The sequence below is a fragment of the Heloderma suspectum genome, chromosome 4 (genome assembly GCF_057233095.1).
Source record: "Heloderma suspectum isolate Gila_16-S chromosome 4, 16-S_ref, whole genome shotgun sequence".
NCBI classification, from domain to species: Eukaryota; Metazoa; Chordata; class Lepidosauria; order Squamata; family Helodermatidae; genus Heloderma; species Heloderma suspectum.
Window position 1 is genome coordinate 111,226,344 of NC_139461.1, and position 22,660 is coordinate 111,249,003.

The following is a 22,660-nucleotide window of genomic DNA, read 5'->3' on the forward strand; positions in this document are numbered from 1 at the left end:
TGTGGTTGTATTGTTATATTGTGGTTTTAATGTTCTATATATTTTAAATTGTTTTATTGTGTGTTGTTTGGTTTTAATTTTTGTGAACCGCCCAGAGAGCTTTGGCTATTGGGCGGTATAGAAACGAAATAAATAAATAAATAGGGAACTGCGTAAAGCAGCTTACGCAGTCTCCTCCCCACCCCCAGGACTGCCCCTTTTTCCCTGCACTCCATTTCCAAGCATAGAGACATAGCTAGTGTGGAGAGAACTGTGCCAGCTACAAGGGGATGGGGAGGGGAGCGCAGTTTATGGGAACTAGCTCCAACCTCGGTTCCCAGAAACTGAAAAAACCTATGGCCCTCTAGACAATGTCTAGTGGCCATAGGATTGCTCCCTAAAACATGTATTGGGCATATTCTCGCAAAAAATTAATAAAACAAGCACATTTAGACTTTGATACTAGTATTTTGGATTGTAATGTACTCTTATATCCAAGCTAATTACAAGATCATGATAAATGTCCAAGTGAGCAAGCAACCCTATGAAAAGAAGCAGAAAGTTGACCTTTGTCGTCCTCTCTTCTGGGATAGGATTTAGTGTGGTAAGAAAAAATCTATGTCAATATTCTATTGTTTTAGAAGCATGTTTATGGAGGTAGAAACACCACATACCTGCCATCCCAAGTCTTGGAAGCTAACATAAAGCTCATGCTTTCTGCAAGCTGTTTTTAAGTCACTGCTGTTGTAATCTGTTAGGAAGTATAAAAAAAAAAAAACACTGTTGAAAATGTGGTGGAAGACATTTTGTGGCTCTAAAGCCTATAGTGAAGTGGCGAGAGCAAAATCCTTTCCTACTTAAAATCATAGAATAGTAGGGTTGGAAGGGGCCTACAAGGCCATCGAGTCCAACCCCCAAACTTGTCAAACTTCTATTTGAAATGAAGCAGTCCAGCACTCTCATGCCTTAAGGTCAGGATAACTGAAGCACTGCATCCCAGATCTTAGAAATACAATATTAGTGCTCAGTTACAACCTTGTCTAGAGCACAAACAGCAGTACTCTTCATGATGTCTTAACTGAGCATCACTGTATTTCCGAAGTCTGGGATGCAATGCTTTAGTTATCACAACCTACAGTCTTAAAACTGCTGGAGTCTTCCTTAGTACTGTTAAGAGATCATAACCTCTTAACACCTACGTTCTCTGAGCCAATAGATATGGACACCCTCCTCTACTCTTCAAATCCCAACTAATTTACTTAATGCCATTGAACATGGCTGTGAGGGCAATATGGAACTAGGGGTTTGAGGCAGCTTTCTAGATACAGCAACTTGGATAGGAAGATATTGTTTATTTTCTGGACTCTAAAGGAGCCTTTAAAAAACAGCAAATATTTATTTAAAAGGAAAAAAGTATAATACCAAATGCTCATCCAAGAGATCACGGTGTTACAGCTGGGTACAGTTAGTGTTGATGTTCCCTCTCCCTCAAAACAAACCTAACCTCAAAACCACAAGAGATTAGGAGTCGTTTTTTTAAAATGAGTACTGTAAACAGTTTGGGGTTTTAACTTCTTTCAGTGTTAGGGATTGGATTTCAAACTTTCAAATAGCTTTTCTTTAATCACAAACGTAATCAACCTAAAATTTGTTAACTAGCTCGTACAAGTATGCACTCCCACACCAATAATTATGTATTAAAAATGGGGATGACTTTTCTAGACAAGCTTTTTGTTTTCAAATCAAGGCCGCTTGTGTTCGACCAGAAGTGGAAAGCACTGTTAAAAGTCCATTCCTAGTGCTTTCAGTCCAAACCAGTTGCTGAAACACACAATCCGGAGAACTACATGGTGCAGTTGAAGTTGCAGATGGGGGAATCATATGTGAACATTGCCCCCATGTTAAAAACAACACCCAAAGCTTCCTGTACTTGGAAAACAAGCATATCTTGAGAAAGCCTAGGCTGGAAATCTTCCCCAACAAGCTTGAATATGCAGGGAGTTGTACAAGAAGGAAAACTAAAGGTTGGAAACTAGAAAGAGCTTCAGATTAATGTGGGGGTAGCTTCCAAATCCACCTGTTAAAGGGTCAGTGGATCTTAACATGTAATATACTATTTTTAAAAAATGCACTGTTAACAAAACTGCAGACTCCTGTGCTCAGAGTCTGACCTTAGTATCCGTTCCTGCCATTTCAAGGAACAGATATAAACAGTGGTTATTTTTCCTTCCCAACCCAACCCCTGCCCAAGATGTAGCAGTCTAGCACGGCTGTGGTGTCTTAGGGTGAATGCTCCCTCCAGACTAAAGCACAAGGAAGTTTTCTGAAGTAGAAGTTCGCATTTCAGTGGTTTAGAGCAGGCTTCCCCAACTTGGTGCCTCCCAGATGTGTTGGATATACTGTCATCCCCACCCAGCATGGTCATTGGCACCAGATCGAGGAAGGCTGGGTTAGAGTCAGGTTAGGCTAATTCAAATAATCCCCTTTCCCTCCTCCTCCTCGTAGATTTTCTAAAACTTCTCTCTACTGAAAGTATAGCTAAGCAGATATCCAATATTTACTGATGCTAATCCCCTCTCCAACACATGCACTGCTCTTAAAGTGCCCAGTCACTAGATTCCACAGTGTAATTAATATCCAGAGTGTTTCAAAGAAAGTCTCTCTATCACCCTCTTTTCTCAATGTTTGGTTTGGGTGATTGGCCTGGATACAGCTAATGTAAACTGATTGCGCTGTTAATAACAACCCACTAAACATAAAAGGAGTCAGATTGGGTGAGCTAATGAAATGCCAGGCTTCAGTACACTCAAATATACCACTAACAAAGAAGCAAGATAAATGAAAACTTAAATATACGTTCCTGCTCTCCCTTCTCTCCCAAGGTCTCTGGCTAGAGCCTGAGGGAATCCAAATTGCTTTCAAATTCCTCTGGCAAAAAACACAGCATACAGAAGGCTACTGAGGGCTTTAGAAGAGGCTACAACACTTTAATACCCTAAACATTCTGAATGTTCTATGAGTTTATCCATTTTATCCACACAGAATCCTTTCCTTCCTTGCACTGCCCAGCCTCTGCTGCCCTTCAGATGAGCTATCATGCCGTTTTCCCCCTCTCTTCTAATTTCTGCCTGCTAGCTAGCTCTTGAAGAAAGAGGGCTAGATCCAAAATTGCCCAGTTTCTAACTGAGCAGTACTGGGCCTGTGGATGACACGGGCACTACTATACCTCTCTGTACATAAATGAGTGACATTTAAGGAAGGCCCATTGGTCAGTGATAGAAAGCCCCTGCTTTGCATGCAGAAGGTCCCAGGTTCTATCCCCGGCATCTCCAATAAAAAAAAAAAAAAGGCTTAGATAGGGGGTGACTAGAAAGATTTCTATGCACTGCCAGTCTGAGTAGACAATGCTGACCTGGTGTTAGACAGCATCCTGTGTTCCTATGACATCACAGGAAGTCCACTAATTGGTTTTTTAACCCATGGGAAAATGTGGCTTGCTGAGAGTTGCCCTGCAAGTCATGTTGCTGATATGTTTTCTTAAAAGAACTCGAACCAATATCCACAAACCTCGACCATTCCAATAATTACAATATTCACAAAAGCCTAATGCTCCTTTATTGACTATTAATTTTAAGACTGATTTAAAATAGGAACTTAGAGTTCGCACTAGAAGGAACTGCTCTCTTTTTGTAAGTCTTTCAAACAAACAAAACAGCCAGTTATGTAGTTTCTCCCTCTTCTGTTACCACTTCTAAAAAAAATAAAAATTGGTTGTAGCCAGAAAAATGATGGTGTAAGAATAACTCTCCACTCTGTGTAGGACTATTGCCTGCCTTCACGGTAGTAAAGTTTGCTTGTAGAGTTAACTGGAAGGGCTCTATATTGCCTTAGACATCACCAACCCAAGACATCAGCCAAGATACAATTCTGTAATAAAACCCTGGACTGGTACGTATGCTACCTGAGCCTATTTTACACCAGCCCTACGAGAGACTGGTAGATGTCCATACCAGTAGCATGAATCTATTGCTATAATTACAGAATCAGCAAACTAACTTGTACTGTCAGGTAACAGGTTGCAAAGGTATATTATATACAGCTTCATGTGCATATAGCTGGATCAGGGCTATTACTTAGAGATGGGCGCTGCAGCAAAGGAATCATTTAACTATCTTAAATGAAGTATGCTTCACAATCAATTGTTCTGTGTATAGGACTGGCCCAAGATGTTTCTGTTGCCTTGGGGAAATTAAAGTGTTGTTTCTGAGAAAGCGGGACGTTGCTATTTCCAGCCCCACTCCCATCCTTAATATCTCCCAGTACTTTATTTCTTCCACTTTACAACTGTGACCAGGACCTCAGTTACTGTGACCTCCACTGAAAGAAGCTCTTAGCTGACTGTGGCCCTTAATACTGGAGATATTACTCAGCCAAGGAGCTCCTAAACTGTCCCAGTGCACCTCCTCCTAATGTTCAGGCAGCAGCTCACTCTCTCCCCAAGCCATTTACGTGAATGAGACAGGTGCCCCTTGAATTTTTACACCCTAGGCACCTGTCTACTGGGCTCCATGTATACAGTGTTTATATTGTAGCTCGTCACTACATAGCTCACTACTCCCGTCGAATGGATAACATTATTATATAGTCGTTACTGAGCAGATAGTTAGAAAAGATGCATCTTAATGGTTTGTTTAGAAGCATCGTTAAGTTGTGGACCCTGAGAAAGAAAGAAAAACATAAGCTTACTGCAATAGAAGGGGACAGACAGCCTAAGCAAAGCAATCCCATTTTACTCCACAAGTGCGGAAATCCTATCAGAATAGATACTAACACAATTCAGCAAACACCTATGGCAAAGGGAAAATTTTGGCCATTTCAAGTTGGCTAAGGAGACCAAGGTCAAGTGTAATGTAAGTCACCTCTTCAAATCTCATATTCTCACAGCATAAGTATCAGATTTATATAGGGTTGGATCCAGTTTTACCCTGGATCAACTGCACTGGTGGAAATGGGCTTCCTCGCCCCCTCCTTCCCATGGCAGCCTCTCCAGACTCCAGAAAATACTACTCAGAGAGTCAGGAGACCCTGCTGAATAGGATGAGCTCTGGGGGGAAAGGAGATCCCCCAAAATCAGGTAGAGGGAACTTCCATGAGCAGAGACCTTCCTCTTGCAGAAGGCAGATCCTGGATCCAACTCATTGTTATCCCAATCTAAATGTTTATTAATATGCATGGCCACTTCAGACAAAACAGAAACCTTCAACAGATACTTATTTTTCAAAATGGAAATTATTATTTTAATGGCAAAGACTACAATCCTATGTACACTTACCAGGAAGTAAGCCCCATTTAACACTGTGGGACTTCATTCCAAGTAAACATGCCTACGATTGTGTTGCACAGCACACAGAACAGGTATTTCTAAAGCTCTCACGCTTCAGCCCTGGTTTTGGGAAAATCGACATCACTATCCCAGAGCAACCTTTGTGAATTAGCACATAATTCAGTGAGTGCTCCAGTGGTAAAGGGATGTTTACCATTGGAATCCAAAATGGATATTTGGAAAAGGTCCAGTAAACTAAAATACATTGCTGACGTCACAGAAAACATTAAACCAGCCTTCCCCAACCTGGTGCCCTCCAGATGTGTTGGATTACAAGTCGCATCAGCCCCACCAAGCATGGCCAGTGGCCACGACAAAAGTTGTAGTCAAATGCAGCTTGAGAACTTCAGCTTGGGGAAGGCATTAAACAATATCTAACTTCAGATGCACAATTGTTACTCCTTTAAGAAACAAACCACCCCCTACAAAGAGGTCAGCCCCTCAGTCAGATTTTTAAAAACTGCCTCTTCAGCATCTTAAGAATCCAGGCTCTGAAACCCATAAATAGTTTTCATTCAGTTAGCATTTTAATAGCCCCCTCGGGCAGTTAAAATTTCAACAGTGTCCCACCACCACAGTGGAATAGGATGTATGCAAATCGGATACCTTACATACATGTTTTAGGTGTTCACTCAAAGACACAGCTAAAATTGAGAGCCAGTTTGGTGTAGTGGTGAAAGTGTTGGACTGGGAGCTGGGAGATCTGGGTTCTAGTCCCCACTTGGCCATGGAAGCTCACCGGGTGACTTTGGGCCAGTCACAGACTCTCAGCCCAACCCACCTCACAGGGTTGTTGTGAGGATAAAATGGAGAGGAGGAGGATAATGTAAGCCATCTTGGGTTCCTTGCAAGAGGAAAAAGGCGGGATATAAATGCAATAAATAAATAAATAAATAAATAAAATATCATTAATGTGGAACCAATGACCTCAATAAGCTTTTCTGTGTTTTCATTCAGATTAAAACTGCAATCATGTGCATATTTACTTGAGAGTAAGCCCCAATGAACTCACCGAAGCTTACTTCTGACATGTATAGGACAGGCAAAATTATCACAGTTTATTATGGGATGGAAATGGTCATCAGAACCAAAAGAGGCATGTGTAATCTTAAGAGTTGTGTAGAAGGGGGATTTCAGGTAGTCCAATTCTCAATCATGCATGCAAAGATGTAACCTGCAAAAAAAATCACTTCCTCTACATGGGTTTTAAAAGGAGAAGACCCAGGGCATCTCTACACCAGCCTAAAATCCTGCATTTAAAATGGGGCTTTCTGCGTCTGTTTTAAATGCAGGATCACAACGACTCCCTTTCCCCCACAACTTCCTTTCCCCCCTCCCCTTTCCCCCTCCTCCTCCCCTATTTGAGTCTTCCGTTATCTTTCATTGATCTTGCTCCTCTTCTTGCCCCTTTTCCTCTTTTCATGGAGGGAACTCACACAAGGGGGTAATTTGATAGCTCATTAGCTGCGATCTATTTAAAAATGGAACAAAGGGCATTTAGTGCAGGAGATGCCCTGGAGGGTTACAGCATCATGTAAAGAGCCCGCAAACTTCCATGAAGGAGCAATCTCAATCTCAGGATAAAAGCTCTGTGTGAAGAAAGCCCCTGTCTTCTTTTGCCTTGGATCAGTCAATGTATCATGTGAGACCCTCCCCAATACACCAGCAGAATATTGTAATGATGACACATAGGAAACGAGAAGTCTTTGGAGGGTCAATGAAATTTTTTTAGGCTATTACTTTAGTGACAGAAAGAAAGAAAAAAGAAACAAGATTTGAATTAAAAGCACTTCATAAATGTAACATGTTAGGGAAATGGTAGTTAATAAACAACAAAAGGGGATTTTATTTTCACACAGCGCAGCTGGCATTTAAGAGGTTACCTGTGATACTGGATACCCTGGAAACATCTTGAGGCTGGGTGGAGCGATTTCGACTCTGCTCCCTGCGTCTGTTGGAGGCTGACCTAGCCGTTCGAACATGAACCTCACTCACTTTGAAAAAAGCCACCATGAAAGGCTGTTTGTCATAAGGGCCATCTCGACCTATTAGTCCTGCTTCTCTGGGGTTTATACTAAGACCTATAAATTAAATGAAAAAGTGGTATGTCATACAAGGAGCAGTGTTTCTGAATAGCTCTTTTGATCAACACAGCTGCTTTCCTATAAGTAATTTTCTGCTGCCCCTCCTCAGGTTTTCCCCTTGCCCATTCCCCCTCCTCTATAGTTAATATCATAGGATACTCTAATTTGCAGTGAAAGGTCACAAACTCTGCTACTTTAAGGCTTCAAATGCCATGAATACACAATTGCTACAAGAAGGGTTTCTATCTGCTGAGAGGCAAATTAGGAAAAGAATGGATAATATAATATCCATTCAGCAAAGCAAAGTCTGGTCATATGCAATCTATGCTAAATAAATAAAACAGACCTGTATAAATATTGCAGGTTGATCAAATATGCAAAATAGATCAAATATTGCAGATTGATCAGCTATGCATAATGGGACAGATCCAGGATCTGCCTTCTGTGGACAGAAGGGTTCCACTCAAGGAAGACACCTCCAGGGACCTTTTCTTCCCATACTGCAGCCTACCCCATTCAGCAGAGTCCCCCAACCCTCTGTGTAGCATTGGGGGGGGGGGATCGGAGGGGCTGCTATGGGAAGGAGGGAGAGGAAATCTGCTTCAGCCAGCCCAGTTCCATCTGCCTAAATTTGGATCTTACTTCATTTAAGTTTTTCTTAGCTTGCATAATTTTGCACAGTCTTTCTTATCTTGCATAATCTATTCTGTAATATTTTTGATTTATTTTAATCTTTCCAGCAGTGGGGTTGGCCAAGGAGCCATGCAGGGTAATGATTCCCACCCCACTCTCATCACTGGGCCTTGGAAAGCCACTGCCAATCAGAGTTGGTGATAGTGGGCTGGATGGAGCAATGATCTGATTCAGGAGAAGGCAGCTCCATATGTTCTGCTCCCATCAGTAGGAACTGCCACCAGTTCTAGTTGAACCTGAAGGATGTTTGCCAACCTCCATGTCTCCAATGGTACCAAAGACCCGTGACCTGCTGTAAAAAGGGAGCGTGGTATGAGAACTCCCAACAATGCAGCACAAGTTCATTTCCATAGCTGCATCAGGAATAGAGGCTGAAGAGCACTGATGCAATGCTGTGCACTACAGCATTACATCAGCACTGGTACTCCAAGGAGATGAGTGAGCAGTAAGCTTCCTGACACAGTTAAGAGACAGACAAAAGCTGGATTGAGACTGGAACATACAGGGAGAAGAGCTCATATCTGTCTCCTAGAAGACACTTCCACAGCCCCACACATAGAGACCTGTGGGCAATAAACAAAAATGCACTTCAAGTGAGTACCTTGTCAAAAAACAATATCCACAAGTCAGGCATTCCTAATATTTTACAGTCACAAACACGGAACAAGGAGGACACAGGGAGCAGCTTTCAATCTGTGCAGTTAGATCCAGAGCCCAACGATCGCATCACAGCTGTGTGTTTGGCTACATTAGCCAGATCATCACATCACAGCTGAATGCTATAAACATAGCTTCCAATTAATGACTAGGTCATTGGCCAGATGTTTAAAGTATGTTGGCTTATTACCTACCATCCCTGGTCACAACGCTCATCTGGAGTCCCAAGTTATGCTGAGGGTTTATCACCCACATGTTACTAGTGGCAGTGATATCAAACTCTAGCCAGCCTTCTTCTGAGGCCCATACTGCTCTGGTGTCCAGCATAAACAGGTCTGAGTCTCTGAAGAAGAAGAAAAAAGCAGCAGCTTAGCAGCAGGAAGAGTATTGCACTATTACTTTGGCCCAAATTTCCTGTTTGCTTTCATGGCTTCAATACTATCAGAAGGCAAAATTAAAAACACTTCTCACCTGTCGCTGTAATTTGATCATGGCCCTTACATCCTAATTTTACAAGAGTGGAACCACTATCTATGCTTATATGATAAGGAGTCTTATTTATATTTGTTCCAAGTGAGGTAATGGTCCAGCCAAGTATGAACAAAAATGGAAGTTAAAGTCTTGGATCCAAATTTAAGCTGGATCAACTGCGCTAGCAGAAATTGTCTTCCCTATCAGCTCCTTCCCACAGCAGCCTCTCCATCCCGCTGAAAATGTTACAGAGTCAGGCGTCCCTGCTGAATGGGGCAAGCTGTGATGCGGGGCGGGGGGGGGGGGATGGAGAAGGAGGAATCCTCCAAAATCAAGTGGAGAGGCCTTCTGTGAGTGGAGCCCTTCCTCTCAAGCTGGGGTTGCAGTTAAACCTATCCCTGCCCCTGGTAAATCCAGTGTCTGGAGAAAGGGTCTGGTCTGGCCCCCTTCTCAATTGCTTCCTAGATGGCAGCTTGTTTGACTTTGCCCTGTAGAACTCAGCACAAGCCACAGTGAACTGAGCCAGTTCCTACATACATGTCCCACACCTTCACTCGCATATTCTAGTCTGTTTCTTGCTCACATTCGAGTGGACTCTGAAAAACGCTTTTTATAGATAAGTTCTAGCACTTGGTTTGTCCTCTTAATGACCCTGTTAGGTAGGTGTGCAGCAAAAGCTTTGAGAAATTGACCTAAACTGCCAGTCAATGGCTAAAATCTCCTTTAAGCTCTATATTCTTATCTCTTGAACCTTAATAGCCTACATTTAAATCACAAAGGGCAGAAACCAAAGCCCAAATGCTGTTTTCCCTAAGGAAAGCAACTCTGGAAGAGAGGTGCTCAGCAAAAAATGGGGTGGGGGCGTACTTAGCCCCTTCCCTGCCTGCCACATCTGTACTTTAACCCACCACTACCCAAGACACTTTTTCCCTTGTGGAGTTTGAAATATGGATTTGGAGAGGAAAATGTATCTAGCAACTAAAGAGGGCAGAAAGTGAACTGTATTCTGTGATCTAGAGCACCAAAGAGGCTCATGAAGAAAAGGTTATGCTCGTTTGGTTCTAGTTCTCTTCACAAAATCTCCTTCCCAGAGCTGCTGTTCCCTAGGAAAAGGGTAATTGCACTTATGTTACATGTATTTCTGTTGTTTTTTGTAATGTGCAGTAAGGTCCCGAAGGAGATACTGAAACCAGTTAAAGATCCACTCTGTAAAATGACGAAATATTTATACAAGGGGTAACAAGGAAGTCTAGAAATTGGAATTCAACCAAAGGGTTTTTTTCCCATGGGAAGAGATACAATGTGATAACTTTCTTTCACCCAAAGTCACAGTTATTATGTTTATTTACACAAACATATTGCTTATTTGGAGCAATGTGTTGGTGACCTGAAGATAAATTTCCTGTTTGAATCAGTCGGCCCAATTCACTGAACTGTCAGCAATGGAATTGGGAATTATCTCCCCCCAATCTTCAGAGAGCCCAGTACAAATAATACTGAAATTGCTAATGCAGAGAGTGGGGTCTTAGATGGTAATTCATGCAACCTACACCCATATTCATCCCTGGATCCTCCACATTATATAGATAAGTAATAGACTTCTGAGCTGGACCAGTTCAGACTACAGATGTGAAGTCAGATCTTTTTTATGGTCCCCCATTTCGAAATAAAAACAAACAAATGCCCAGCATGTAGTAAACTAGCACATTAGAGAGGGGGATAGGCCAAAAAAGGTTTTCCCTTACATGCTAGTTTACTACATGCGGGGAACCTTTTATGGGGACCCTTCAAATATTTGAACCCCACACCTGTACTTTGAAGAGGTATAGTCCAGAATTCTACCACCTAGATTTGCCACCCTATTTTGTGTAACGTGCAGGGCTGCACACACACACACACACACACACACACAGCAGAATGAAGTGAAAGGAAGGTGAGGTGGTAGAATGAACTGTATAATTTCAGATTGTTGGTGGGCAATGACATTTTTGAATGCTCCCACAGTAAAACATCTCCTTGTAAGTAGAAAACTAGCACAGCACAGGGTGGAATGGACTGAAAACTTTGTGATGTGCTAGCTTTCTTCTTGCAGGTTTCTTTTCTTTTTTACTTGGGGAAGCATTCAAAAGTTTTATCGCCCACCTGCAGTCCAAAGTGATATAGTGCACTCTATCACTTCATTCTGCTGCATGTGCAGGCCAGGCCTAGATCACTTCTCAGATTGTAACACTGCCACAGGAACTCCAGGTGGCAACAGTGGTATTACTACAATGATATTACACTTTTTTGGACAGACCTGGCAGTTATCTGTCCAGATCCACACAGTGGATTGGTTCCAGCTTTTCCATCAGCAGCAGCATTCCCTTTTCTTTTTCTGCCAATTCCCCCTCTCTCTGCAGCACCCAACAGCACTTCCCACAGAGTTTTGGAGAGTCCTCCCAACCCTCTGGAGCAGATAGGGGGGGGTTATAGGGGACGGGAGGAGGGAAATTGGTGGATTGCCTCCTCCCCTGTTTGACCAGTGGAAATTCTCTGCTAGCTCAAAAGCCTTCTGCTGAAAGAAGCAGCCCTTCCATTCATGGGAAGAGAATTCTGGATCCAAGCCATTGGGTGTAATCTAGCAGACACTGCTCCAATGCAATCTTCATTAAAAAATGCAGAGAGGATGGGCAAGAGCTCAACGTGTTAGACTGCATTCAATATCCCTAATCTAAGGAACTAGGAGAGCGACAGGGGGATGCATACTTGTAAGAATACCACTATTACCTGTCCCACTAAGAGTTTTGGTTTCTAATATTAATTCACACAAAATATAATCTTCCCTGTTCATTTGCTTAGTATTGAAAATCAGTCAGATTAAATTAACATTTTAAACACTGATGGAGATTACTCAAAAAAATCTTCACACTGCAAAGTCAAATGTGCACTTCGAACAACCTTTCACTTCTGAATATTTGGATCTTAAGCTCAAAGCCCCATCACTTAAGCCACAAGAGCAGCTGCTGTTTATTTACTGAATGACTGAAAGCTTTGCCTTTTCAAGTCAGGTGCAGATCTGCAGCCTCTAAACAGCAAATAATGTCCCTGAGAGACTCATTCTAAATGCCAGAGCTGCTGGTTTCTTAAGCATACTGACTGGAGCTCCACCCTGTCAATTCAGGTGTAGATGTACACAGTCTCTAAGCTGGTCTCCAAACAACAAACACAGTCTCCCAGGGATTTACACCTGTTTGTTCACAATGTAATATCAACTGCTAGAGAATAAACGAAACAACACATACTCTAAATTATGCAGCTGTTTTCTGAAACAGTTGGCAGCACACTGCAATTTTAATGCCTGATTTCCACTCCTCACTATGACCTCACTTAACCTTTATTCAACACCTTCTACCATAGAGAGGAATGGTCCTCTTACTGAGAAGATGGAAACCTAAAAGGAAAATCAGTGGAAGTGGGATTTACACTCATGAACACATTTGTCCTAACCAGAATGTATGTACGGACAACTACTTACTCCGATCTACATAGGGAGGGGGGGAGAAATTCATTGGGTTTGCTTGTTTATGCAAACCTACCTAATTCACACTTCCTGTGAGCTGAAATGCAGTTATCCCTCTGTATTTGCACTTCACATTTTGAAATGCAGTTCTCCAATCAAAACTGCATTAAATAGCAGTATATTCCAGGGAAAATGTATATATTTGTAAAATAGCATACAAATATGCATTAAAATTAAGGAACTTGCTTGCAAAAAACAAATGCATTAGGAAAAATTGCATATAAAAATGTGTACGTTAGGAGAAACGCACATGAAAATGCACATGCTTTTTTGTGTGGACTTTGAAAGAAATGCAACCTGATGCAGAAATGGGACAGAATGAACTTAAGACTGGAAAAATGAGAAAGCAAAACTGAGAGATTCATCCATCCCTAAGACTATGGGTACCTGTGCACACATGAAGCCTTCACACTGGCTTCTCTTTCATTTCTGTGTTTCAGAGGTTTGTGTACAGAACATTTCACAGACAGAGCATTCCTTTGCTCATAAGGAGCTCTGTGTGTGGAAACAGCCCAGTGGAACTCTGGAGCACAGTGACTACATGAACTTCATGTACACATAAGAATATGGATGACATTCTGGAGGTGACGGACTCGACCTTGGGGGAGCTGGGGGTGGCGACGGCCGACAGGAAGCTCTGGCGTGGGCTGGTCCATTAAGTCACGAAGAGTCGGTAGCGACTGACCGAATAAACAACAAACACATAAGAATGATAAATGGCTGGTTTGCCTATCACGTTTTCTGTGACTGAAAGCTCACACCAATCTCTCTTTTAGTCCACATGTACAGATGCTTTCCCCAGCCTTCACCCGGTAGAGCCAGTCTACACTGCTGGGAAGGAAAACCTATTAATTAAAAACACAAAAAGTATGGGGAGGTGCCACAGCACAGGGGCAAAGGGCATGTTTTATATGCTTCCCCAACCTAGTGTCCTTCAGATACGTTGGACTACAGTTCTAATCAACCCCAGCCAGCATGGCCAATGTTCAGAGATTATGGGAGCTGCAGTCCAAAACACCTGGAAGGCACCAGATTGGGAAAGGTTGTACAGCAGGCCTTCCGTTGCATGCAGCGAATAAGCGGATAGAACTTCTCACTACTCTTTGTCTCAACAATGCCCTGGTACAGTCAGTATTCACTATTGGGAAGGAAAACCTATTAATTAAAAACACAAAAAGTATGGAGGTGCCGTAGCACAGGGGCACAGGGCATATTTTATATGCTGAAGGTGGTAGGCTTAATTCCTGGCAGCACTATTTATTATACAGAAAAATGGCATATGAATGAATGAATGAATGAATGAATGCAGTGTATTACATTTATATTGCACCCTTCCTACAGGGAGCTACAGGGAGCATATATGGTTCCCTCCATTCAATCTTATCCTCACAACAACTTTGTGAGGTAGACTAGGCTACAAGATAATTCATTAATTTTCAGGGTTGAGTGCAGATTTCAACTGGGTCACTTTAGTCCAAGTTTGACATTGTAACTTCAACACCATGCTGGCTCTAACTAAAAAGGGCCTCGGTGAGCAGCCTCTAGCCAGAGTGGACAACACTGGGCTATACAAAGCGATGGTTTTGACTCATTTTCTGTGTGTGTTTGTGTGTGCGTGCACACCCACAAACACACATTTTACTCTTCCATGAACCTCTGCAAGAGGAAATAAGGTCAGCAAACAGATGATCTAGAAAAAAGAAAGTAATGCCCAGTTTACCCAAGCAATATGGATACTGCTTACACAGAAATAATTTATTTCAGGCATTTTAACCCCACATTTCTAGCCCACAAGGGTCTTGAGAAAGGAAAAATTATCTCCAACTTTTCAAAGAGTGTTCATTTGCTACTTTATAAATATCAACTCAAGCTACTATTCTTAACCAATACATCCTGACCACATATTTAGAGCATTCACAGGACAAGTACTTTGCAAATGATTACAACATTTCCTATGTAATCTAAACATTTCTTTAACTAAAACTTCTGTCTAAGCCTTAAGAAGCCCAGAGCTTTTAATTCATTCTAATTATTTATCTCAGCACTAATTGTGTATTATAAAGATTTAAGTAATTAGTGAAGTAGCTGCTTGTTTTGCTACTATAGTTAGTGAAACTGCCAGATTAAAATAATTTTCCTCTCTTCCCTGAGCATACATCATAATATGGAGTGCTGCCACAGCAAAACATCAGAGCTATAAAGAGCTATATTTTTAAGTATACAGTTCTTTAAAAGTTGTCTAGTTTCCTATACTCCCTGTCCAACCCTTATGTTATTTTTTGTTCAACCAGGCAGATATATTCCTTTAAATGCAGTGAGAATAAACAGAACACTTTCTTTAAAGCCACTGAATTTCAAAGAGGGGCCCTCTCATTTTAATTATGGTTCTAAGGACCACCGTTTTTGGCCTGTCTTCAAAGGTCACTGTTACTCAGGTGCTTAGCAAGACTATTACACATCAACAGCCATTTACTGAGACATTAATTATCCTAACACACTAAAACTTTCCTCATGCAGAACTTTTTTTTGTTTACTATTCTTCTATGACAGGTTGACATAATAGTCTAGACTCTGCACAGTGGTAACCTCAGGAAGGATATTTTTAACAGAAGTTGTGAGAGTGTTTATGGATACACACTACCATACATATTAGTATCCTTCCTGAGGTGGTGAAATCTTTGACATGCTAAATTCTATAGTTATTCTGCTACCTTCATTGAAGTCTTTCCCCAATCCAAGAAATCATTACATGTTAATTTCACACATAAACACACATACACAGATGTCAAACCTCCATCTCGGAAAAAGAATGTGTCTGATAACATCTGAACTCAGGTCTCATCTAACCAGGGGAGGTGAAGCTCCCACCTTCAGGCAGCAAATTTGTGAGAATGGCAAATTTGCTCCCATCTATCACCCATGCTCCCATTCACTATGCCCCTTTCAACTTTCCTGCTGTTGCATGGCCAGCTGGATAGGGACATAGGAGTCTGTCTTATACCAAGTCAGACCACTGGTACATCTAGGGCAGTATTGTGCATATACTGGCTGTGTGCAGACAGCGTTTCAGGCAGGGGACTTTTCCAGCCCTATGTGGAGATGCCAGAGACTGAACCTGGGACCTTGTATATGCAAAGCATGCACACTACCACTGAGCTGCAGCCCTTGCCTTCTTTCTTTTTGACCATCTAGCCCCGGAGAAACAATTTTCTATTACTTGAAATCTCACCAGCTACAGAGCATATTGACCACTAGTTGTCATTTAGATTAGAATCTCAGACACTAGCCTAGGTCAGTTTCCTGTTGGGAAGCTGGGGGTGGGAATTCAGTACTGTTAATCAAAGCTGAAAACACTGACAGATGTTAGGTCTTGCTATAATTACATTGTGGCACAGTACAACAGAGGAATATCAACAGTGTGTGAGGTGGTCTCCCACCCCTTTCTCATATTATTGCTCCTAAAAGAATCCATACGACAGTACCAAGCCACCTATATTAAACAGTTTCAGTGCAAAGAGAACAAAATAAACATTAACCATGAAGATACAGCATCTCTCTTTGATCATCCTCTCATGCCACTGCCTTGTGGTTTTTAATAGATTAGTTGTTTGGACAGCGTAGGAGGGGTTTGGGGAAGAAGGGGGGTTGAGGTCTGAGTTAACAGGATATTTACATTTGGAAAATAATCAGTCCTGAAGCAAAGGACTTCTATCTTTGATCAGCCACAAAGTTTTGTCCCTGTACTCCTGACGTGACACCTCCAAGAGCTTAAGAAAGTTTCATATATAACCACCAGTTTCTAAAAATAAATCCCATTTAGTTTTCTCTCTTTTTAAAGGTCTCTTTCCAATTGAATAGATGTTTCCAGAGAGGTCTAACATTTAGATGGAATACAGAAGATCAAATCTCCACCCTTTAAGTCTCAAATGAAGGAAGAAGGCTAAAATCCAATATTCTGCCTATTTTAAGAGAATGAGAGCCAGGCAACAGAAAATGCTCTGAAAGTGTCCAATGTATGTTCGTCTCTAAATTGCTAAGCATGGCTGGGTGGCTAATTCTGAATGGTAGACTGCCTGGGAAGCCTATGTGTGCTGTTCTGAGTTCCTTCCAAGAAGGCTGGAGCACAAATGTAATCAACATATAAAGAAATAATTAACAACTTTAGGCTATATGGAACTTCAAATTAATGGGGATACCATTGGAGTAGAATACATTAACATAGTTATGAATGTCCACTCATAATCAGTTGATCCAGAGTAGCACTTAGCAGAATTCCACTCATCCTAGAGGAAGGGTGTAGGGAAGCAATCTTTGCCATTCCTCCTTGGCCTTGCAGCCCCCCATGGCTGGGGGACCCTCTGTAGCAGCAGGGAAAAGAGGGAACTGATAAAGAAAGGAAAACAATTCACAAAAAGGTGTACATCCATCCTCTAATGTCTGATTAACTCAGAAGACTTGGAGCAACTCAATTGTCTGCCTTGACTTATGCTACATGTCTTTCAAAAACAAGATACAAAACATTTCAGCAATATCTTTAATAATGAAATGCTAATTCTTGCCACAAACACTGCCCATGACTGTAGTTATTTGACAGTTGCCTGGAAAATCTACTACAAACGTTGCATTTGACGATGACAGCTAATGAATTTGGAGTGCGGGGGTGAGGGTGGCCCATTTTGGCAACTTGGGCCCTATGAGCAAGATCATCTGAAGCTTAGATGGACACACATAGGTAGATGACAGGCAGGTGGTTGTAACCAGCAGTCAGTGTTAGCTGCAAGACAGCAGCAGAAGCAGGTAGCAGATAGTTGGGGAGTAGCTGCAGGAAGAGGGCGGATAAGCAATCCTGCTTCAAGGCAGATGCAGGACCTGACAGGCAATAGTCAGCTCCAAGGAACAGCAGACAAGTAATGCCAATTAGCTGTCATTATAATTTAGAGCAAGTCCTAGCAGCTGCTCCAAACTCTATCCTCAGAGAAGATCTAACAGGTTCTATAGCTTAAAGGTGAGTCTTTTGACTCCAAAGTGGGGATTTACAGGGAGAAGGAAATTTGGGGCAGTTGGTGAGTGGATTTCCTAGTGGTTTGAGCTGTTCATTAGGTAATTTGCATCACTTTGTTCAGGTACAACCACTGGTCTTCTTGGGTACATGGACTACTCTTTAGATGAAGCTACCGTTGGAGCTCCTGAGGCTGCCCATGTAGTTATTAGGAGCCAGGGACATTACATATGTTTCTTTTTCCCTCTTACTAGCTACTCTCTCCTACCTATCTGTTTACCCAGATCTAGCATTTGCTAGCCTTCTGAGCACAGTTCAGAGCTGTACCTTGCACAATGCCCATTCAGGTCAATGCATCTGTTTCCTGGTAACTATATCCTTAATTATGGACAAATTCAAACAAATGTTTTGATGTGGTGCTGACATTGTTTAGCCACAGCAAATCGGAATGGGGAAGGGGCTTATGCATGGCCAAAAACATATTACAGTTACAGCTCACTATATCATGGAAAAACCTTCAATGTATTGGATGAGCTCAGCAGGTGTTAGGCAAGCTATTATCTACACTTATATTGGTGCATTCATAAGAACAGTCCCCAAGTCAAAAAATTTTAATTACTTCAACATGGTTGTGTGAATCGTCCTTGGTCAACAACTGCCTGTGTCCTGATTTAAGGTATGTGATTAAATCAGGGAATACATAACAAATGGAGAAAGAGGTAGGAGAATGTTATGGTTTCAACTTAGAAGGTTCAGCTTGAATTAGGTCAAATGTTACCATCATTTTCTTTTACTAGGTTGTTGCCTTCATGAACAGTGGGAGAAAAGCTGTGTAATTTTCTCAAAGGGATGTTAAGTTTGGCCAGAAATCTGACCTATCTTGCAAGAATATCATTAATCTTTTCATTATGTTTTGCTAACATCTTCAGTGGTTTTTGTAATGATAAAATATGGTCTGCAGTGATGATGTGATTCAAAACCACTACCACAACTTTCCCCAAAAGATTTATTTTCTAAAGAGAGAGAGAGAGAGAGGGAGGTGTGTCGGGGAAGGGAGCCCTATTGTAACTACACAAGAAGTCTTTTTTAACCCTCCTTTTTTAAAAACAAAAAGTGTGCATAAACCACATTAGGCTGAATAACTTTTACAATTTCTCAACAATTCCACAAGAACCATTTTCATTTCTGTGTCCTTTAGAACATCTTGCTAAATTAAGAGGTACGCACATTTGAATGATGATACATTCAAAAGCTATAATCAAGTACACATTCAACTGATGCAGTTGCTCCAGTTACAGTAATGGATTAATCTTACCAATCTACCACATAAGTGCTAACAGATCGTATCCTTGCAAAGTTATTATAGCAAGCCCCAACTTTGGCCAATAGGTTCCAGTCCATAGGTAAAACTCAGGTTTCCCTCTCACCTGGAGCTCTTGGGCCATCTCTAACACACAGTCTCCAAAATCTCCCTTGTGTGTCCACCCATTCCATTGATGACACCACCACCACCACCATGAAAGCTCTCCTGTCAATGGCTGTATGGGATCTTTTCTTCAGCCCCAAGGCGGGTACACTTGACACCCTCCATATATTGAATGAATGTGCAGACAGGGTCATGAGGCCACATGAGCTAGCTCCACCCATCAGCACCACAGAACACCACTGCCATGCTCCCCTGATGAATGTCTCTTTGATGTTCATTGGAAGGACTTATCTGCATGTACTAGCTTACATAGCCCCTTGTCCCCCTCCATATATTCAATGCTAGAGGGAGTCATGTGTACCCACACACACCCAGTACTCACTGGCCATCAACTTATTGTCTATGTCCCTCTTTCACTTGAAGTCATGCGCTCCCCATAGGTTCTGCTTCTTAGGAACCAGGGACGTGCATGCACACAGTAGCAATGACTTGCCCAATTGGAACCTATGTGTGTAAAATCCTTCCTGCATAGACCAAAATTGTGTGGTCAGTTCCCAGATTTTTTATCTAGCAATCAACCACATAGCTCTGGCCTGCACACATAGAATTTTACATACAAAGGCCCCAGTCAGACAACCTGCTCCTGCATGCATGTTAGAAGTGGGGCCAGCGTGGCATTGGACCGGTCAATAATAATCCAAATCAGCTCTTTTATGTACAACAAACACACAAAAAAATCCCTGCTGAAATAACAGAAAAAATGCCCAGGGCTTCAATTATTCTTAGGCTTCCCAGAGATAAACCCAGTAATCTTTTCCCAATACCAAGCCAAGTCCTAGAATATACAAAGACTATATCCTTGAGCAAGTAGTTTCCTCATGATTTAACCTTAAGTTTAGTTTGTCAGTCCCAAATTATCAGTCACTTTCTTTAATCTATGTTTAACTTGCTTGTTTTTACTTCTGTAACATTCTGGATATTTTCTTTCTGTTACATTGTGTTGATCCTAGGTTATAGACAATAAAACTGGCCTGTAAACTGTAAATTATTTGACAACTACAGCTTTCTTGATCACAAAGATGCTCTCTCTCACACACACAAACACATACACACACTTACAAGGCATGTGATATGACACATAAGCCTGAGCCCAGCACTACCCTTTTTAAAAATTAAGCCCTGCCCCACTTCCTTAGCCTGCGCAATGCTCAGAGAACCCAGGCTGTGTTTCCACCAGTGATTTACTCCAACCTGGCTGTGCGATGAGGTCTCTGTGTTTCCATGACATCGTGGCCATTCAGCACCAGCCCTGTATTTTATCGCTGAACAACCGCTTCTTCTGAGACCGCTTATAGTCTGACTTTTCCAGCTTACCGCAGCTCCATTACTGACCTGTTTCCACAATTGTACTGGGTTCACTGTCTTAGCCCTGCCCATGGGGCATGTAGCCCGGCCTTTGTGGGTGTGTCACTCTGACCTCAGTGACCCAACCCTTTCCCTCCCAGTTTTCCAGAAGTTACATCAACGTTTTGGAGCAGGATGCTGAGGGAGCAACTTTTAAAATATCATTGAAAATAAGCACTAGAACACAGCCCATGACCCTAGTCAAGGTTTTTTTTTCCTCCCATTGTGCTGAATGAGGCTTGCCCTCTCAATGACCACAGAAATGACAGAGAAGCCCCTCAATTGACACGGCACATCTCAAAGCCCTCACTTCCTTAAATGCGATTAAGTGCGATCTTGAGGCTTCAGTCAATTGCCTTAGGATGTAACTCCTTCACAGCTTCCATATAGAGATCCTGTGCTTTAAAATGGGGGCTGGTTTTGCTCTCTTTCCCACAACAAACCCATCAGTGTCTCCTCAGAAGTAACTCCCATTGTGATCAATGAGGCTGAGATTCCCCCTCCATTGAAATGGCACACATTAAATCCCAATTCCTTAAATGCGTTTTAAGTGACCAAGTGAGGCTCCTATGAATTGCCTTAGGAAGAAAGTACTTTGCGGCTTCGTTATAGCTATCCTGCAGGTTACAATGGGGACTGGATTCCATCTTTGTCTTTACTACTCTCTTTTGCACAACAAATCCATTAGTGTCTCTTCAGAAGTAACTCCCATTGTGCTGCATGAGGCTTGCCTTTGAATGCCTACATTGGAACTTACAGAGATTCCCCCTCAATTGAAATGGCACACTTTAAAGCCCTATTCCTTAAATGTTATTAAGCGCAATCTTGAAGCTCTGGTCCATTGCCTTAGGATGTAATTCATTCACAGCTTCCATATACAGAACCTGTGCATTAAAATTAGAGGGGTGGTTTTGGTCTCTTTCCCACAACAAACCCATTTCTGTCTAGTCAGAAGTAACTCCCATTGTGGTCAATGAGGTCCTCTGGGTTAAAATGGGGGCAAGTTCCCCTCTTTGTGCTCTCTCCCCCCTTTCCCAGCACAAGCATATGTGTGCCTACTCGGAAGTAACTCCCATTGTGCTCAATGAGGCTTGCTCCTGAAATGCAGGTGCATCTGGACTTGCAGATGGACTCCTAAGATGCAGGTGCATCTGGAAGGGAAAGGAGAAAGAGGGGAGAGGGGGAAAGCCTCTCTTCACAGCAAAGCTGATTCCTCTTTAAAAATCCTGTATTCCTCCATTAGCTTCTCCTTCCATTGTCCTGGAAACAAGGCTGAGGAGGCGGGAACACTGATGAGGTCATCAGACCCAACCCAGACTCCATTCAGACGCCGCCCAGCCATCAAGAAAATAATTTGCTTAGAGCTCAGTGGAAACAGCACAGAGCCCCAGGCTACAGCGGTGATAAGCTGGGACTTTAAGCACTGTGGAAACTGGAAAAGGAGAAGATGCGATTGGGGAAACATCGCAACAAAGTTGCGAACAAAGTGAAGCCGATAGGGTGGAAACACACCACCAGTCCCTCTCCACAAAAATCCACTCCTGATTTTCCCCATCATATTGCTTGTAACTCTTCTCAAAGGTGTATGATCTTTTTTCACAACTGTCTGTCTCCACACCCCTTCCAAAGACAAGCTCTCATTCTTTTCCCCCACCCATGGCTACATTTGTACCAGTTCAAGACTCTACTCAGTTCCAAAAATCTGTCTTTAGTACCACTGAGCCCAGAGAAGACACCCTCTCCTTTCCCTCCACAAAAGAAATCCACTCCAGGTTCTCTCTCTCATAGACACACACAAGCAGGCATGCACACGCGTACACACACCCCTTTTCTTCTTCAGTGGCAGCTGGGGTTCTTCTCAAAATAGAAAGTCTTCTGAGAAAAGGCAGGAGATGATTGGTAAGAAGTTTGGTTGCCTGCTCTATTCTCCCTTAGTAGCAGAGGGCAAAAGGATTAGCAACAGCTTGTTATCTGTGGGATTGAGAAGGGAAGCAGCTCTGCTGAG

The 22,660-nt window shown here is 42.2% G+C and overlaps 1 protein-coding gene across 1 annotated transcript in view; it reads right to left on the bottom strand.

Annotated features, from left to right (window-relative positions):
• BMP6 (bone morphogenetic protein 6) overlaps positions 1-22,660 on the bottom strand; it is a 138,397-nt gene that overhangs the window by 6,153 nt on the left and 109,584 nt on the right. Inside the window, exons 3-5 of the mRNA XM_084850361.1 lie at positions 8,991-9,139; positions 7,246-7,443; positions 654-730 (exon numbers count right to left, since the gene is read on the bottom strand). Coding sequence (XP_084706487.1) covers positions 654-730; positions 7,246-7,443; positions 8,991-9,139 — 424 coding nt within the window. The remainder of the gene's footprint in view (positions 1-653; positions 731-7,245; positions 7,444-8,990; positions 9,140-22,660) is intronic.